The sequence below is a fragment of the Strix uralensis genome, chromosome 4 (assembly GCF_047716275.1).
Source record: "Strix uralensis isolate ZFMK-TIS-50842 chromosome 4, bStrUra1, whole genome shotgun sequence".
NCBI classification, from domain to species: domain Eukaryota; kingdom Metazoa; phylum Chordata; class Aves; order Strigiformes; family Strigidae; genus Strix; species Strix uralensis.
The window spans coordinates 34,279,446-34,297,514 of record NC_133975.1 but is presented as its reverse complement, the minus strand read 5'-3'; the positions used below and the strand labels follow the sequence as shown (position 1 = coordinate 34,297,514).

At 37.9% G+C, this 18,069-nt stretch overlaps 1 protein-coding gene across 3 annotated transcripts in view; it reads left to right on the top strand.

The window, feature by feature from the left end:
• The first annotated feature begins 10,004 nt into the window (after positions 1 to 10,004).
• FGL1 (fibrinogen like 1) overlaps positions 10,005 to 18,069 on the top strand; it is a 33,176-nt gene continuing 25,111 nt past the window's right edge. For 2 of the 3 annotated variants that reach the window (XM_074866307.1, XM_074866305.1), the window contains exons 1-2: positions 10,005 to 10,078; positions 14,615 to 14,690. In XM_074866307.1, coding sequence (XP_074722408.1) covers positions 14,625 to 14,690 — 66 coding nt within the window. In that variant the 5' untranslated portion in view covers positions 10,005 to 10,078; positions 14,615 to 14,624. Of the gene's footprint in view, positions 10,123 to 14,614; positions 14,691 to 18,069 lie in introns of all 3 variants that reach the window. The other variant, XM_074866306.1, reaches the window with a different exon arrangement.

Here is an 18,069-nt window from a genome sequence, read left to right as displayed (position 1 = left end):
CCAAGGATTAGCCAATTCACTACCGCTGAAGAAGAAAGCAATTTTTGATGATCTGCTCAAACATAATAGCCATCAGAAGTAATAAAGGAGAGTAACTGGGAGCTAGGTATTAGCTAACCTGGTCAGACCCTGGAAAATGGCCTGAATCTCAGCTGAAGAATGGACAGGATCCCTGTTGTAAACCTTCCCCACATCTGCAGGGGTGAGGAAAGTAATCCTCTTGATACTACTATTATCTCATCAGTCTGTAATATTTGCTGTTATACGCACTCAAGGTATTACATTCTAGTAAAATACTAGTGACTGGTATCAAATGGGACAGAGCCACAAGGCATAATCAGTTTTCTTTTAAGCATGCTTGTTTCACACAACCAAAACACATCAGGAACACCACTGTTGCCCTGCCTAGAAGCCCTAGGACCACATTTTTCTCACTGTCCCCTTTGAAGTCAGGCTTCATTAAAGCTGATTTTGAAAACCATTTTAAAAGAGGTCTCTATAGCACAGAAGTTAGCAACATCATAAGTACTATTTCACTCTTAAGAAATTAAGATCCTGTTTCACAACCAACGTACAAATATGGTGCTTAATCTGGATGTCCCTCTTTGGTGTTTAGTTCAACATTTATTTGATACACTGTACTTTTAGGTATGTAGTCTCATCTAGTTCATTTTTTTTCTATTTCCAGTCCAGTCACAACATCTTCAGTTTATTCCTTGACTAACAAAAGCAGTTCAAGAAGAAACAAAATACTTTGGTTGTTCTGATAAGACAGGTTTGAGTTAAACAGGCATATCTGCCGATTCCTTAGAAAGGTGATTAAGGAACAACCTTTAATTCATAGAATCTTGGATGGTCATTTTATATCATGATATTGTCTAGCCACTTCCACATTATTTAGATTTCTGGAGTCACAACTTAGTATGTGCTACATTGAAAGAAAAAAAATTTAAAAGTGAGCAAGAGAAAGATAAAATGATTACATAGCTTAGAAATACCACATAAGTTTCCCTCTCTGAATTGAATGAAAGGAAAAGAATATGAAAGAAATAAGTAACCCTACCATACGTTATAAAGAAAGATTAGGAACCAAGAATTCTCACGCCTCTCTGCCTAGCCCCAATATTTTTTTTCCATTTTACAATGAAATAATTTTTTATTTTTTATTTTCCTTGGTTCTGAGTGTGCAGAATGAAAGATACTGTATGACTGTTTGAGAGTTCATTCTAAGAGGAAAAGGTTGTAGATACTTTTTTCCTTTGTAATTAGAAACTAAAATATATCTGGTAGTGTCATTCCTTCATAACTAAGTGCTTTCTCTACACTCTAGGGCTTCAGTTATGTTGCAAGCATATCAGCATGAAAATAGTTAGCATAAAAAAGCTACAGTGAATTCTTCAAACCCACCTAATTTTTCTTTTCATATGTGTTCATATTTCTTTAAATGGAAAAAATCTGCCAAAGTTGTAGGTCATTTTATAGTCACTATGCAGTTTGATAGTGAACATCTGATCCAGAAAGATTCAAATTTCCTAATAATTACATGGCTTTACATTCATAATCTAGTATGTGTTGACTTTTTATAAAAAAGTTGTCGTAAAGACTTCCACTGTAGCTACACAGGATTGATTAGTTTTATGATATACTGCATTTCATCCTTTGGCAATAATGTTTTCGAAATAGATACTTGCTTTTCTGATACAGTTTTTGCAAATACAGAAGTGCTGAGTGAGCATGATGACCTGGCATGTCCAATGACTATATATATATGCAAGCATTTAAATCAGGGTAACTTTGAAGGGTTTTTAAATAATTTCGTAATTAATTTTTTCTGTCACATTTCTAATAAAATTTCTTTTACGGTTCCTTTTTCTTTTTTTCTGATGATAAGAGGTGTAGTAGAGATTTGGTGCTAAGTGGTTTCAGTTACACTATTGATTAGGGTTGGTACAGATGGATAACAACACTAAACGGATAAATACCGAGGAAGAGAGATTAGTTGGTGCACCTTTCCAAAGAGATTACATACTTTTCACAAAGTAGAATATAGGAGAAGTATGTATTTGGAGAGAACAAAAGGAAAACTGGGGCCAGCGGGAAGCTTTATGGGTAAAGGAGGCAGTCAGGAGAAGGCAGGGTATGTAAGCTGTTCTTGCGAGTAAGGCAGAAAGTTATGGACTATGTTGTCTTCTTGGCTCTTGCACGAAGATCTTGAGCAAGTCCTTTGTATGCCATAAACATTTTCTCACAATATAGCTTACAGAATCACAGAATCAACTAGGTTGGAAAAGACCTTGAAGATCATCTAGTCCAACCATTAACCTAACACTGCCAGTTCCCATCTACACCATATCTCTCAGCGCTATGTCAACCCTACTCTTAAACACCTCCAGGGATGGGAACTCCACCACCTCCCTGGGCAATCCATTCCACTGCCTAATAACCCGTTCTGTAAAGAAATGCTTCCTGACATCTAGTCTAAACCTTCCCTGGCACAACTGGAGGCCATTCCCTCTTGTCCTATTGCTTGTTACTTGGTTAAAGAGGCTCATCCCCAGCTCTCTGCAACCTCTTTTCAGGTAGCTGTAGAGGGCGATGAGGTCTCCCCTGAGCCTCCTCTTCTCCAGACTAAACAACCCCAGTTCCCTCAGCTGCTCCTCGTACGACATGTGCTCCAGACCCTTCACCAGCTTCGTTGCCCTTTTCTGGACACACTCAAGTAATTCAATGTCCTTTTTGTAGTGAGGGGCCCAAAACTGAACACAGTAATCGAGGTGCGGCCTCACCAGTGCCGAGTACAGGGGTAAGATCACTTCCCTGTCCCTGCTGGCCACGCTATTTCTGATACAAGCCAGGATGCCATTGGCCTTCTTGGCCACCTGGGCACACTGCTGGCTCATGTTCAGCCGGCTGTCAATCAACACCCCCAGGTCCCTCTCTGACTGGCAGGTCTCCAGCCACTGCTCCCCAAGCCTGTAGCGCTGCTGGGGGTTGTTGTGGCCGAAGTGCAGCACCCGGCATTTGGCCTTATTGAAACTCCTACTGTTGGCCTTAGACCATCACTCCAGCCTGTCGAGGTCTCTCTGCAGAGCCTCCCTACCCTCGAGCAGATCAACACTCCCACCCAACTTGGTGTCATCTGCAAACTTACTGAGGGTGCATTCGATCCCCTCGTCTAGATCATCAATAAAGATGTTAAACAGGAATGGCCCCAAAACCGAGCCCTGGGGGACACCACTTGTGACCGGCCTCCAACTGGATTTAACTCTGTTCACCACAACTCTTTGGGCCCGGCCATCCAGCCAGTTCTTTACCCAGCAAAGCGTGCAATCATCTAAGCCTCGAGCAGCCAGTTTCGCCAGGAGAATGCTGTGGGAAACGGTGTCAAAGGCCTTACTAAAGTCAAGGTAAACTACATCCACAGCCTTTCCCTCATCCAATAAGTAGGTCACTCTGTCGTAGAAGGAGATCAGGTTTGTCAAGCAGGACCTGCCTTTCATAAACCCATGCTGACTGGGCCTGATCATCTGGTTGTCCTGCATGTGTTGTGTGATGGTACTCTGGATGAGCTGCTCCATCAGCTTCCTGGGTACCGAAGTCAAGCTGACAGGCCTGTAATTTCCTGCATCATCCTTCCGACCCTTCTTATAGATGGGTGTCACATTGGCCAATTTCCAATCTGTTGGGACCTCCCCGGTCAGCCAGGACTGCTGGTAAATGATGGAAAGCGGCTCGGTGAGCACCCCAGCCAGCTCCTTCAGCACCCTTGGGTGTATCCCATCTGGTCCCATAGACTTGTGTGTGTCTATGTGATGCAGTAGGTCATTGACTGTCTCCTCCTGGAATGCGGGGGTTCATTCTCCCAGTCTCTGTCTTCTGGCTGAGGAGGCTGGATTCCCTCAGTACAACTAGTCTTGTTATTAAAGACTGAGGCAAAGAAGGCATTAAGTACCTCAGCCTTCCCCTCATCAGTTGCTACCAAGTTTCCTTCAGCATCTAGCAGGGGATGGAGACTCTCTCTGGTCTTTCTTTTGCTATTGACATACTTATAGAAACATTTCTTGTTGTCCTTGATTGCTGAAGCCAGATTAATTTCCAGCTGGGCTTTGGACCTCCTGATTTCCGCCCTGCATAGCCTCACAGCGTCTTTGTAATCACTGTGAGTGGCTAGCCCCTTCTTTCAAAGGCCGTAATCTCTCCTTTTCTCCTTGAGTTGCAGCCAAAGCTCCCTGTTCAGCCAGGGTGGTCTTCTCTGCCGCCTGCTCCTCTTAGAGCACCTGGGGACTGCCTGCTCCTGAGCCATAAACACTTCCTTCTTAAAGAGCGCCCAGCCTTCCTGGACCCCTATACCCTTCAGGACCATCTCCCAAGGGATTCTGTCAAGCAGGTGCCTAAACAAGACAAAGTCAGCCCTTTGGAAGTCCAGGATGTCAGTCCTGCTTAGCCCTTTCCTGGCCTCTCTAAGAATAGAGAACTCTACTATTTCATCATCGTTGTGCCCTAGTCATTAATTCATGTTTGTTGTGTTCTTGGGATTAACGAATAAAAGACAGACACCAGCAATGGAACTTATTGTGATAATTTTTTTAAAAATTACTCTGGGCCTTCACCAAATCCACCATTTTTCTATGTTCTGCAAAGGACATGTGTACAGATCGAGGTGTTTGTTAGATCTTTAACTTCTGTGACGGGTTCCATCTATGCTAGTAATATCTATGCTGTCTTTGCTACTGTCTATTGAAAAAGATGGGAGTGAGTGCTCATTTTATATTTCTAATTTCTCATTTTATATTTCTAATAAGAATTGTGGGGATGCCATATTTGGAGTGTGATAAAATAATGTCTAAATATGCTGAATTTGCTGATCTTATCCATGATAATGAAGGTGTGTTGCTGATTTCTGTATTGTGTATCTGAAATGACAAGATTATGAAATGACTGAAATGACTAAATTATGCACCTGTTTCTTAGAATACGACACAAAAATGAGGTGAATTACTTAAAAACGGTTTTATTGCTGCATATTATATCCATACACCAAAAAAGACAGTGCATTCATTCTGTCATTTCAGAATGAGTAGGAAGTTCTTTTCTGCTTATCTCTTTGCCTTATTAGGGAATTACATTTGTTGTCCTAACATTTCCAATTCATCATGCAATTATGCAAGTTTTAGAGATCTGTTATTCATATGCTTCAGGTTGCAGTCATAGGCCCTGGTCGCTCTGTGAAATCTATTTATACAGTAGGTGAAATCTTCGTAAGTTTATAGATGGACTTCTGTATTTTCGGCATAATTTGTTTCTACCACTGCTTTCATTAGGATTATGGCAAGCATTTTGAAGACAGCATCTTAAAAGAATCAAGAGCTTTAAAATATCTGAAGTTTCTTATTTGTCCAAAAGTAAACAAAGTATAAGCTTGGAGCATTCTAACTCATCCAACATTGAAAAAGTAAAATATTACGAATAAATTGTATGAGAGAGATGGCTAAATGTCACACATAAGCAAGTGCACAATATTCCTTAAAGGAATAGGCAAGTGAAATAATAATGGCCACTGTCTGCTTCAAAGACTGAAGCCTGTGGTGGAACACTAAGGTGGCATGCCTGAAGACTACTGCAGTGACACTGGATATCACCTCATGGAACTATGCATGTCAGTGGAAAGAAAGAGTGGAAAACTGAAATACAGGAAGAAGGCAACAGTGTCATAAAGAGAGACAAAAGAAATCAGTAACCCTCAGTAAAAGGTAGTACAAAGTGGAGAATTGGAATAGTGAACAGTGATGCTGCCTCCTTTTGTTGATTTCTGCTGTGTTCAGTACAACAGGACTTCTTCATATGCTTCCCTGTGAATAACCAGAATTGCATCAAGGAGGTCCATCACAAGCATCTCATGAAGTTCAGGGATTTGTACTGCCAAGAGTGTGTCACTCTGATCTTGTTTTGTAGCTATTTTAATACTTTGGTGTGAGCTTCTTGTATGTAAATGAGACAGTCCATGGAAGAGAGTTGCTGTTATTTGACTAAGTAGCACTCATGTTAAACTGGCATAGATTATTCCAAAGGAATCCTGAAATGCCAGATTACCTTAGTAAGAAGGAACCTTGAGAATCTATTAATGCAGGACTAAGTACGACATACTCTGGTTTTTGATACGTGTCTCCAAATAAACATAAAATACTAACAGCTAATAACTATATTTGACTTTCAAAAGCTTAGTAGATATAATTTTCTACAGCAGTCCAAACTGTTGACTAAATCCAGTGTAGCTTTTTGATCATTTTATTGTCTTGAAATGTGGGCCAACTCTTAGGTACATATGGCTAAAGTGAACTGTTGAACAATCTGAAGTAACTCCACTCAGGCAGATAGAGTTGTACTCACTTTCATCAAGTAGTCTGCCCTGGAATGTTGGAAGCCATTTAACATGTTAATCAGCTATGCAAACACCCACAGCATTGTGTGTGCAAAGCTCTGACAGAATGTTTTTATTTGTGGAATACACTTACAATGGGAAGATATAATAGTAGTCTGGTAACTGGCACATTGTCAATAATAACTACTTAACCAGATTTTCTTGTAAACATACCATGCAATTCTTAAGTCAGTCTACTAAAAAATATGCACTTACTTTTGGAAAGGAGGCTACCTTTAAAAACATGGACATACAGAGATTTTTTAGTTACGAAGCTGTGTTTGGCTTATCTTTGATTTCAGCTCTGTTCTGTTTCAGTAACAAAATATTATTATGGAAGTAACACATTGCTACTACTTTATATGTTAAAAAAATAAAAACCCCAAAAGTTACATGTTCTCATAATTCTGATGGAGTTAGTCAGGTTGGGCTTTAGGGGTTATTTTTGGTTGTTTATTTTCTCCTCTCAGAAAAAAGTCTAGTGTCTAAGTTATGAATCCAAGCAGCACATTCCATTTAAAGGTATTTTCAGTTTATTGTTGTTACTGTTTAGCATATGCAAAAGACCATTTAATTGTCATCTTATTGGATATACAATGCTGAATGCACATTTTCAAATACGTGATTTCAGCCAATCCTAGAATGGAGTCCATTACATGTTTTCTATTTTATCCTTAGCATTACACAAACTAAAACAATACAGAAAAGAGCATAAACAAATTAATTTGTAACAGATGGAATGCAAGTACCTTTTGACAAACACAGAGTTACCATGTTGTGGTTGTACAAGCTTTGACCCTTCCATATTTCTATGTGACGACTGAAGGTGATTTAGAACTTTCCTGGATAAAAGTCATTCACAGGAGAAAAAGTAAACCTGTATATTTTATAAATGGTTCTTAGCACCTGTGTTACAGCTTATCAGGGAAAAGATGCAGGTTCCTCGTACTATGAAAGCTGCTTCTGTGCTTGCAACTTCTTTTGAGTCTGAATGATAAAAGGATGATATTATGAACATGTTATCTTGTGTTTGCTGATTTTAGAATGATAGAATGGTTTGGGTTGGAAGGGACCTTAAAGATTATCTAGTTCCAACCCCCCTGCCATGGGCAGGGACACCTTCCACTACATCAGGTCCAACCTGGCCTTGAACACTGCCAGGGAGGGGGCAGCCACAGTCTCTCTGGGCAACCTGTTCCTGTGTCTCACCACCCTCACAGTAAAGAATTTCTTCCTTATATCTAATCTAAATCTACCCTCTTTCAGTTTAAAACCATTACTCCCTGTAATCATCACTACACTCCCTGATAAAGGGTCACTCCCCATCTTTCCTGTAGCCCCCTTTAAGTACTGGAAGGCTGCTATAAGGTCTCCCCAGAGCCTTCTCTTCTCCAGGCTGAACAGTCCCAACTCTCTCAGCCTGTCCTCATAAGGGAGGTGCTCCAGCCCCCTGATCATCTTTGTGGCCTCCTCTGGACCCACTTGAGCAGCTCCTTGTCCTTCTTATGTCAGGAACCCCAGAGCTGGACACAGTACTGCAGGTGGGGTCTCACAAGAGCAGAGTAGAGGGGGAGAATCACCTCCCTCGACTTGCTTTTGGTGCAGCCCAGGATACGGTTGGCTTTCTGGGCTGTGAGCACACATTGCCAGCTCATACTTAGTTTTTCATCCACCAAGTCCTTCTCCACAGGGCTGCTCTCAACCCACTCGTTGCCTGGCCTGTATCCATGTCTGGGATTGCCCAAAGCTGTTAAATTTCTGTCAGATAAACTACCTGGGAGGTACTCAGCTGACAGTGCTAATATAAGGAGAACAAAGACCACTGATTTCTTGTGCTAACTATTTCTTTTAAACATCCACAAAACATGTAAAATGGATTTAATTCAGCTGACTGTTTTTACCTTGCTTATAGGGAGTAATAAACATCTTGATTTAGTGTAGAAGTGAGGAACAGCAATTATACATACTTTTATAAAAAAAATGATAAAAGAGAAATTAATGATCCTTGCCATATTTTGCTTCACTTCTGTGCAAACTCTCCCAAGAGCAGCAAATCTGAATAAGATTTGTGTGAACAGCCAGGTCTTTACTGGCCGTATTAAGGTCTATGACATTTCCCAGTTTTCGGTATTGGATATATCCAACAGGCCTAAGAAAGACCTTTCTCTCTTCTTTTTGTGCTTATATGACTTCCATTTGTATACTTTGAGGGTCTTCTATTTAGTATGTTTATTCTTGCAAAGTCATTCTGATGATGAATAGCCTATAGACTTCTTGAGTAACACAAATCTCTGACTTGACGCTGTATATAGTTCTTGTTTAAATGAACCACAGCCATACATTTTTGCCATCTAGTCTTTGTTTAAAGACTTCAAGTGATGGAGAATCTACTTGTAAACCTCAATAAATTGTTTAAATGGTTAATAAATCCGAGTTTAAAATGCCATGTCTTTTTTCCACTTTCTAAATTCAGAGCCCACCCACTGAGTAATGATCAGTTAAGAGTTAAGAGTCACACTATGAATGGGTATCTCCCTCATTGCAGAAGTCATTATCCATAGTAAGATTCCCAGTAAAAATTACTTGCTGAATGATTTTGAGTTTTTGAATGATTCTTAGTGTAGGCTACTCATGAGAAATTTATTGCAATTATTAAATATTTGAAATTTAGAATAGGACGTTAATTAGTTGATGTAATGTAATTAGTAAAGAGAAATACTGCCAAGTAACAGATTCCAAATAATACACCAGAAGTTATTCAGAGGATGTGTGCAACCAGTATTAGTCTTCAGAAGGAAGTTGATGGTGTGAATATTGTGGAATGTAAAACTCCTTTTACTGCTTTTGTTCAATATTTCCTTAAGAGTTCACTTTTCCCAGAAGCGTTCCTTTAAGCATATTCATTTATTTAACTTTTTGGGAAGAGCCAACATAGAAGGAGGGCAAACACTCAAAACAAAACGCATTTTAAAACATTCTTTGATGTATTCATCTGGCTCTAAAAAGCTTGTATAGAAAGTGATTTTGTCTAACCAAGTCACTGAGATTATGTGCTTCTGAGAGCCTTCCAATTTAGCTAAAAAATACTGACTTACATCAAACAAGATTCTTTGTCCTTTTTTTCTTGTTCCCTCTGGCTTTCTCTGTACTATCTTTGCTACCTCCTTTTTTTTTTTTAGCAGATTTCTTTTTATTTTGTCACCTCTAACATGTAACTTCTAGTCTGAGTGATTATGTTTTATTTCTAAATCAGTTGAGTCGATTATGCTCTCTCTATACCTCTGAAGGCTAAGAGATTTAGGCTCAGATTCTGGAAAGCACTGGATTATATAGCTGAATATGATGCTGAGAGCAATTTCCTGGGTCGGAGCAGTGAAAGGACATGGATGATCCCTTGTTATTTTTGGTCTATTTTTATTTCAGAAGTGTTGTGTTAGGCACAGAATTACCATCTTCTCCTTGTTATGTTGCAATGTAGTCTTGATAACTGCAACTTCTCAGTAACATTCCTGCATTCTTGACCAGTGACTCATAGCAGATGTAAGCCTCAACTCCACACAATTTAATAGCAAAAACAATCGTAGCCTGGGAGGGGCTCTGGAATTCTTTACATCAGTTTAAGAAGATTTAACAACTTTGAGTTCTCTCCAGAGGGTAAAGGTAAACGTTTTAGGTACCTGTGAGGGAAGACGGAAGAATTTGGGGTAATTGCTATAGTTACGGTTTAAAAGTAATATGTTTTTGAAGGCCATATAACTGGTGCAATGTTGCTAACAATGTATTAATGTTTTAGCAGGAACTAGCTATTTTGCTATGATATCTAGTTAGTTAGTAAAACTCATATTCAAGTAGTTTCTAAATTTATAATAATGTATGGCTGTATGAGCAAGGCTGCTTTTTAAACCTAAAAGTAGATCAAATCACGAATTATCGTCAGTTTTTCAGATGAGGAAAATAGGGCAATTTTTGTAACACTACCTAATTAAAACAAAGCAAAATTTGTGCTGGAGTTTAATCATTAAAACCACTTTGAATTTTAAGAAACTTTGAATAGTAAATGAGTAATCTCATATGGATAAAATTTCAAGGTTTCACAAGAGTTGCCCTTAAACTTCAATTTATTAAAACAGAAAGTGATTTTTTTTTCAGCTAACTGTTAAGGGCTTGTGTTTACAACTTGAAAATATTACACTGTTTTTCTCACTCTGTCATGATTGTGTGATGCGTGTCTACTGTCTGAGATTAAGATTTTCCTGGAAAGGAATCTTCCCTGCACAAATCTGGGGGTTTTTGTTTTTGTTAAACTAACACAGGTGTTATAACAAAAGTCTTGGAAGTCTCTCAGCACTTATTAACTCTTCGGATTCACTAGCATCAACAACACAAAAATAGTTGTTAAATTATGCAATTGTTTTCATTTGTGACATGGATTAAGATTTGTGATTTGTTTGTAGTTTTTTGGAGTGAATGTTTTTATTGCATTGTGTGTGAATGTTTATCAGTGGTTGTATTCTCTCTCTGCATTTTTAATTATTTTACCTTCCACGTACATTTCTGGATAATGCATTTTAAATAGCTATATAACAACCAGATAAATGAGTGGAGAAATTAGTTTAAGAAATTGACTTTCAAAGCATTCTTCCTTGAGCAAGATTTTAAGCTTCCCTTGAACAGAACTTGAACTTTACATATTACCAAAGAGCATGGATGTGCACTTTCAGAGAACTGTTACTAATAAAACCTTTTCTGAATTTTTTTATAGAAATGTCTAAAACTAAGTAAACAGTTACCCACAGTAATTCCAAGACTGAACCTGTTGATTCAGTTAGTGTATGCAAAGCACTTTGAACATATATGGGGCTTGACCCTATTTACCACTTTTCTTATTGCTGTAGGGTTGACCACTCAGTGAATTTCATGTCAGTGAAGCTGTGGGATCAGATAAACTACGTGAGTTTATACCTGCTGAGAAATTGGCTCAAAGGTACAAGGTACTGCCCCTTCCAGGATCAACACTGCTCACTGTCCCCTACCTCATCTGGGTCTCCCTGCTGGGCAGTGACAGAAGCAGAGAAACACTGTTAGATCAGCTATTTCCTTTCAGAGCATGAGTTTTCATGTCTCATCCTAGTCTTCTTGACTTTCTCCTTTTTTGGGAGGACAACAGCACAAAGATTTTGGTCCTGCCAACCCTTGTTCTTACTTCAGGTCCCCTCTTTTTTTCCTGTGTCCTCTCTCTTTCAATGTCTTCCCTGTTTCTGACTGACAGGTCTGCCAAATGGAGCTCTCAGTTTCTCCTTCTTTATACTTGTCTTAATTTTCTTACGATCATAGTGAACTCATATTGTGATTGACTACAGGATCAATAATCCATTTTGGGTTTACTGTCCAACTTTCTTAAAAACTAAACTCCAGGATTAAAATATCTTGAGAAATGTATTTAAATCATCACATTTAGAATTTTATTTATGCCACTATTCCTATATTTTGTTATGTTTTTTGAACATATCTTAGTTCAGTGCTAAAGCCGATACACGCAAAGTTGTTTTCCAAGTGCAGCCCTTATGAAGTTCCCCACAACAGGAACACGCTTTAGAAAGAGGCACCCTTTAAACAGAAAGGTGACTTCATCTGCAGATGACAAACCAAACCAACTGCACACACTACACTCCTCAACTCTTCACTCCTTTTGTCCAGCTTGCTCGTAGTAGCTCACACAAGGGACATGATCTGCCTTGATTGTGCCTGATAGTCTTTTTTTTTTTTTAGCTAACATAAATTTCTCTGAATAGTATGCAAGATTTACTTGATAGTCTTTTTTAAAAAAACAAGAATGCTGTAGTTGTAAAGCTGTGTGACCCATTTAAGACTGATTGCGGTATTCAGGCATTCATAGTCGGTGAAATCCTGATAGAACAGTTTGAATATTAGGACTAATGTGAGGGAGAACAGTGTACTTTTATAGTGAAAATAACAGAGAATTAAGCAGAACAGTTAAATATGAATCTTCCAGTGAAAAAATATAGTCCCTTCTTCCCTTGATAACATATTTAAGATATGCATGGAGTTGGAACAGCAGTTACCAGAGATGGATCATTTGCAGGTTGTCCAGATAGCTAACGTACTCTTTGGTCACTCCTCTCACAGAAAGTGCCATTGCAACAGATGGCAACAGCTGCTTTCAAAACAGTAGTGGCTGCAATAGCCATAATTACTACTGTCATAAGGTGAAAATGCTTGGTTTATTATGGCAGAGACCTCTGAAATCTAAATTAATAACAGAATTCAATGCCAGGCAATTCTTGCAGATTCCCCCCCCCCCCCCCCCTTTTTTTTTAAGCCTGAAATTCATAGGATTCACTAATTCGAACAGTAGCAGAACTTGTTGCGTTGAATTATGGTAAAGTTTCTAATTCAAATGATACATTATTTATTTGTTTAGCATGAAGAACAATTTATAACTTAAAATTCAGAAACTTTATGGCATAGAATACCTTAGCCTAAGATTTTCAGTTCACACTTTCTACTCAGGAAGCATTTTATAGGTAATTTTTAATGGATTCCTTTGGAATCCTTAGAGATAGATATCAGCTTAGTATAGTGGTTTGCAGCTTAATGGTAGATGTTCTGTATGTCCAAAATGCTTTAAAAAACCCTCTGAGCTGTCTGTAACATGAATCAGTGGGCACCAAGTACCCTCAACACCTTGTGTCTGCATCAGTCCAGCGCAAGAAGTGGTATAATGAGCTTTATACAGATATACTTGGGCCTCACAACTCTATGGTTTCAAATATGATGCTTTCAAACCAGGAAAACTCAGAACTAAAAATTTTTAAAAAATGTTGCTTTTTAAAATAAGGTAACTGTAATTTTAAAAAGCATCCTAAGTATTTTATAGATAGGTGTTGAAAACCTGAAACTTGTCTGGGCTGTAATTTGTACTCTTGCATGAGTTTTTCAGAGATCGGTGAAAATCATAAGTTGGACTTGTCCAATTTTACAAGAACTTAAAAACATACTTCACATAAGCACTTATTTTTGTACAGTAAAAAGCTCAGTCTGCCAAAGTTCCACTGGTGTTTTGTATTAATTACTGTAGAAATGTGAGTGGAAATGTCCATAAAGTTGGTGTTTCAATAATACACGCTGACATGGAATCATTAATCTCTATTATAGGTTTTATGCTTTGTCTAACCATGAATGTTTTAACATGTATTTAATTTAACATGAATGTTTTAATATGATTTAATTTAATAAGTAGAAAAAGCAGAGTGGACACATACTTTGGTTCAAACAGGCGTTAGCATATGTTAAATGAAAATATTTTAAGTTAAAAAAAAAGAAACAGTCCTCAATAGCTCACAGCAGTTTAACTAGTCAATTTAGAATTGGTTCATGTATAATCTATGTAAATATTTTAGTAATTGGAGGCCTTGGTTTCTCATCTGTGAGCTGAAAAGCGTACATCTGCCTTACAGAAAATTGTGGAGTTACATCAGCTAATGTTTGCAAGGCAGTGAGATACAGTGGTGATTGTTTTGGCATTTAAATAATTTTCATATGAAATAATAGGATTTAAAATGCTATGGGTCATACAGTACAAAATATGCATAGCTATCTGTTGAAAGTTGTCATCCTTGTCACCATTAGAATAAAAGCTGGTAACTATTATGCATTTTTCCTAAAAATTACTCTATAACAGTAAAATTATCACCATCCTCTCCTGGCACACAGAAGTTGCACAAATCCTTAGTTCAAGGACAACTAGCCCAATTCAGATTTTAATTACTTGAATATAACAGCGAGCTTGCTCCCAACTTTAAAGGACAAACAAGGAACATTGCCCTGCTTTTCAGAGCATTTTAAAATGCTATTTTGTTTTTGTCTTGTTTCACAATAAAATGCATGGGTTTGAATCTTGAATAGCTGTCCTAAAATACATAGAGAGCTCTGATACAAAGTGGCCTAAAAGGATAAATTCTGGTTTTACTGGGTTTTGGAGTTGTTCTTGATCAAACTATTTTAGACATTTGTAGTGAAGCCTAAATATGCGCTATATTTACAGTATGTAAGAAAATCATTATAGGTTAAATAGATTATTTCTAATAATAAAAATTTCATTCAAATAAATATTTTCAAATATTTCATTTTAATGTTTAAGTTAACTAGTATTTCATTTGTTCCTCTACTTCACAGCTTCCAAAGAATGAAGATTTTGATAATGATTGATTTTGTCCTTGCAGCTGGCTTGATGGATGCCATTGGCAGCTCTGTAAGTTCTAGTAATTAAATTTGCCTATAGAGTTTCTTCTAAATATTTCATACCTTGTCCTCCATAGTGCTTACAATGTATCTCAGCTACACAGGATGGCAGAACCTTTGATGGAAAAGCTCAGAATTCAGAACAAAACTGAAGGACGGGGGAAATAACCTCAAATGATGTTCAGTGGGGACAAGTTTCCAATGAGGAAAGAAGTAAAAAATGCATGAATATACAATGGAAGATAAATGACTGGGCAATAGCACTGAAGAAGTTAATCCAGTCAGTTTGTTACTAGATCTGTCATGAAATAGGAGGCGATAGAATATCTTAGATAAAAAAGGTATCATATGATGCATTAACAGGCACATTGTACAGAAGGCACAAGACAGTTTTACTACCATTCAGGAGTAATGCTAACTCAGAATAACACCGTTAGTTTTGAGCAGTATACCTACAGAAAGGCAAAAGGCAGGAACTCCTAAGCGGTAGCTGCAGCAGTAGTATTTCTGGTCATTGACACTCTGAAGAATGTTTCTCTCCTTTTCTACCTTGTCCACTTGTCATACAACCTTTTCTCAAGTAAGATCCACAGCTTCATATTCTTACGTGTTCCCATGTTACTCTGTTATAATTCACACTCAGAAGCAATGATCAAAGCTCCTTCATTTCTAGCTCCCAAAACCTTCTGTTATGTATTCTGCCTCTCCAACACACACACACACACACACACACACACACACACACACACACACACACACACACACTCTCTCTCTCTCTCTCTCTCTCTCTCTCTCTCTCTCACTCCGCTGCTTAAAATACTTCTAACCTCACCAGTCCTGTACTGCCTGTCTTGGCTGTCTTTCCTAGTTTGATATTCAGGTCCTAACTAGCAGGAACCTGGGAGATTGAATTGTTAATTCATAATTGCTTAATTTAGAACTAGGTGAGCATCATTGTTTGTGGCATACATTATTTTATGGAAGCCTTTTGTTCAGATAAGTAGCTCTATAGCAGCAGAATAGGAAGTAGCTTCCTCTGTAATCACTTCTGCTCAGAGGAGAAAAGTATTACTAATTTTTATAGAAGCCTACTGAGAAAAAGGCATTACAATGAAATGTGATTTCTTTTGATTTCTCACTTGGAATATTAGGGGTTTTGGCTGACCCTGTGAATAAAAATTCGGAACATTCTGAAATCTCTAATTTTTTGCATTTTAATCTCATTAAAGCACTAATCTCATTAGAGATTTTTTGCAGCTCATTTAAATTCTAAAAATACAGGAAATAACACCTCAAGTAAAAATCTTGTATTTTTATAGTTTTCATAAAGTATTCTGAGTCTAATTTATAGCATCAATTTTAATGGAAGGTCACTAGCTGCTAAATAATTCACACAATAATGAAATAAAGATTGTGAATGCACATTAATTGCAGTAGCTGGTTAAATATGGGACCGCCTGTCCAAGAGCAGAGCTGTCAGTAGTTGTTAGGTAATTGCTTCTCAATGTGTAGTACAACAGTTGCTTCACTGAAACAGACAGAACAGGTTATGTTCAGTCTGGTTTCAGTCAGTGGGCACTGCTGTCCACTGGAGACAGACACAATCAAATTCGTATTTTTTTGAGTGTTTCAACATTGTAATAGTTTAACTTTGGTCCATATATAACAAAAGGAATAACAATATGTTATAGCTGCTGACTCTTATAACCGTAGGTTACATTTTATTTCTATATTACTCTAGCTGTGCACTGGTTTAACTCTGATGATTTTAAAAGAGTTATCCTGTGAAAAAGTGTAGTAGTACATTAAAAGAATAGTCTGGTAACCTGGATATCTAAAAGCCATGTTGATCCACCTTGAAGTTACACAGCTAACTTGTGATTGTCCCATGGGAAAAGAGGTGTGGAATTCCAAATATGAGAATTGTGGTTTTGCTGTGCAGCAACAAAATGTAACGGGATTTGTCTGTTGACAGAAAGAGATGTCAATGAGGAGGCTGGAGTCAGGGAGAGAAAACAATGTATCAGATATCCAGAGTTTTCACATGTGCGTTACTTTCAAAACTCTATGTTTGCTCAGCCATTTCTTTCTTATGGTGTAGTTATTCAGTATGGCTGGTGATTTCTTGATTGTTACTTACTATTTATCAGCACTGTGAGCTTAAATCCTTTTCATCAGGAGATTGCTATGTGTAATGTAGATACATTATTGTTCACCCCATAAGAGTGTACATAAGAGTGTATTGACTATAAATCAGATGACAGCCCGCTCAATGTTAGTTTTTAATTTTCATGAACTAATTCACAGTTTTTAAGTAAACAAAAAGAAAAGATAAATTTAAAATACAAAGGTAAGGATAATATTTGGAGATGTAGCCTGTTGCAGACTTGTGTTTGATTCAAAGGACAGGACCTTCTATGGTGGTATATGAAGTAGTGTCTAACTTCGATATCAGGTTTTTCTAAAATACGATAATTTTTTAAAAGTTCTGTACTTTTACTACATAATTTAATCACAGTAGGAGAATGGCTTTTAGCAGTATGAATAGGTGAAGTGACAGATGCATTTTCACTACACCTGAAGGAAACACTTAGCTGCCTGTAGCTGCCTCTCCTCAAAAGGGCAGGCTTGTGCTCTCTCCAGAACTGAAAGTAGCTCTTCATGGCTCAGACCTTGCCATGTGTTAAAGAGAGTACCCACCTGAAGCCTTGCCTATGAAATTATAAGGGCCTGATGACAGGGGACACCATTTTCAGGGCCACCCAGGTCTTTCCTATTGTATTTTACCATGTTCTCCAAGGTTGGGAGTACTGAGTTAAGGCTGGTAGAGGCTGACCTTCTCAATAAACAGACACTGCAGTAAAACTGATAAGTGTGGCATGGTGGCTTCTTTATCACTCTTAATATGTTTAGGATTAATATTTGCTCTGACTGTTAATATGGTTTTTTTGACAGCTTTACTTCTATAGTTAGCATTAGTTTGTCACGGTGAGCCTGGAAATATTTTTTTTTTATTATTTATTCACTCTTTCTCAATCCACCTGTGCAGCTCTCCAGTTTTCCATAATTTTCTGTATGCACTTGGGACTAGTCTGAGAATTTTCAGAGGCCGTCAAGGAAGGCTCTTCTGAATTTCCCAATTCAACTCAGCTTTTGTGAAGGGTTTATATGAAGCTGCAGATAAAAGTTGAGACAACCACCCTGGAGAGACTGCATAATAGTGCATCCTTTCTTTGTAATATGCAACATGTCACACATTAACCAGTGCTTATGGTCAAATAACATCCCTTTAAGCCACTGCAGCAAGTTTGTCTCTGTATGCGCAGATGTTTTAAGTATTCTTTTCTCTTGTTTCCTGCTAGAAGAAAATGAGGGTATGCTAGGGATCT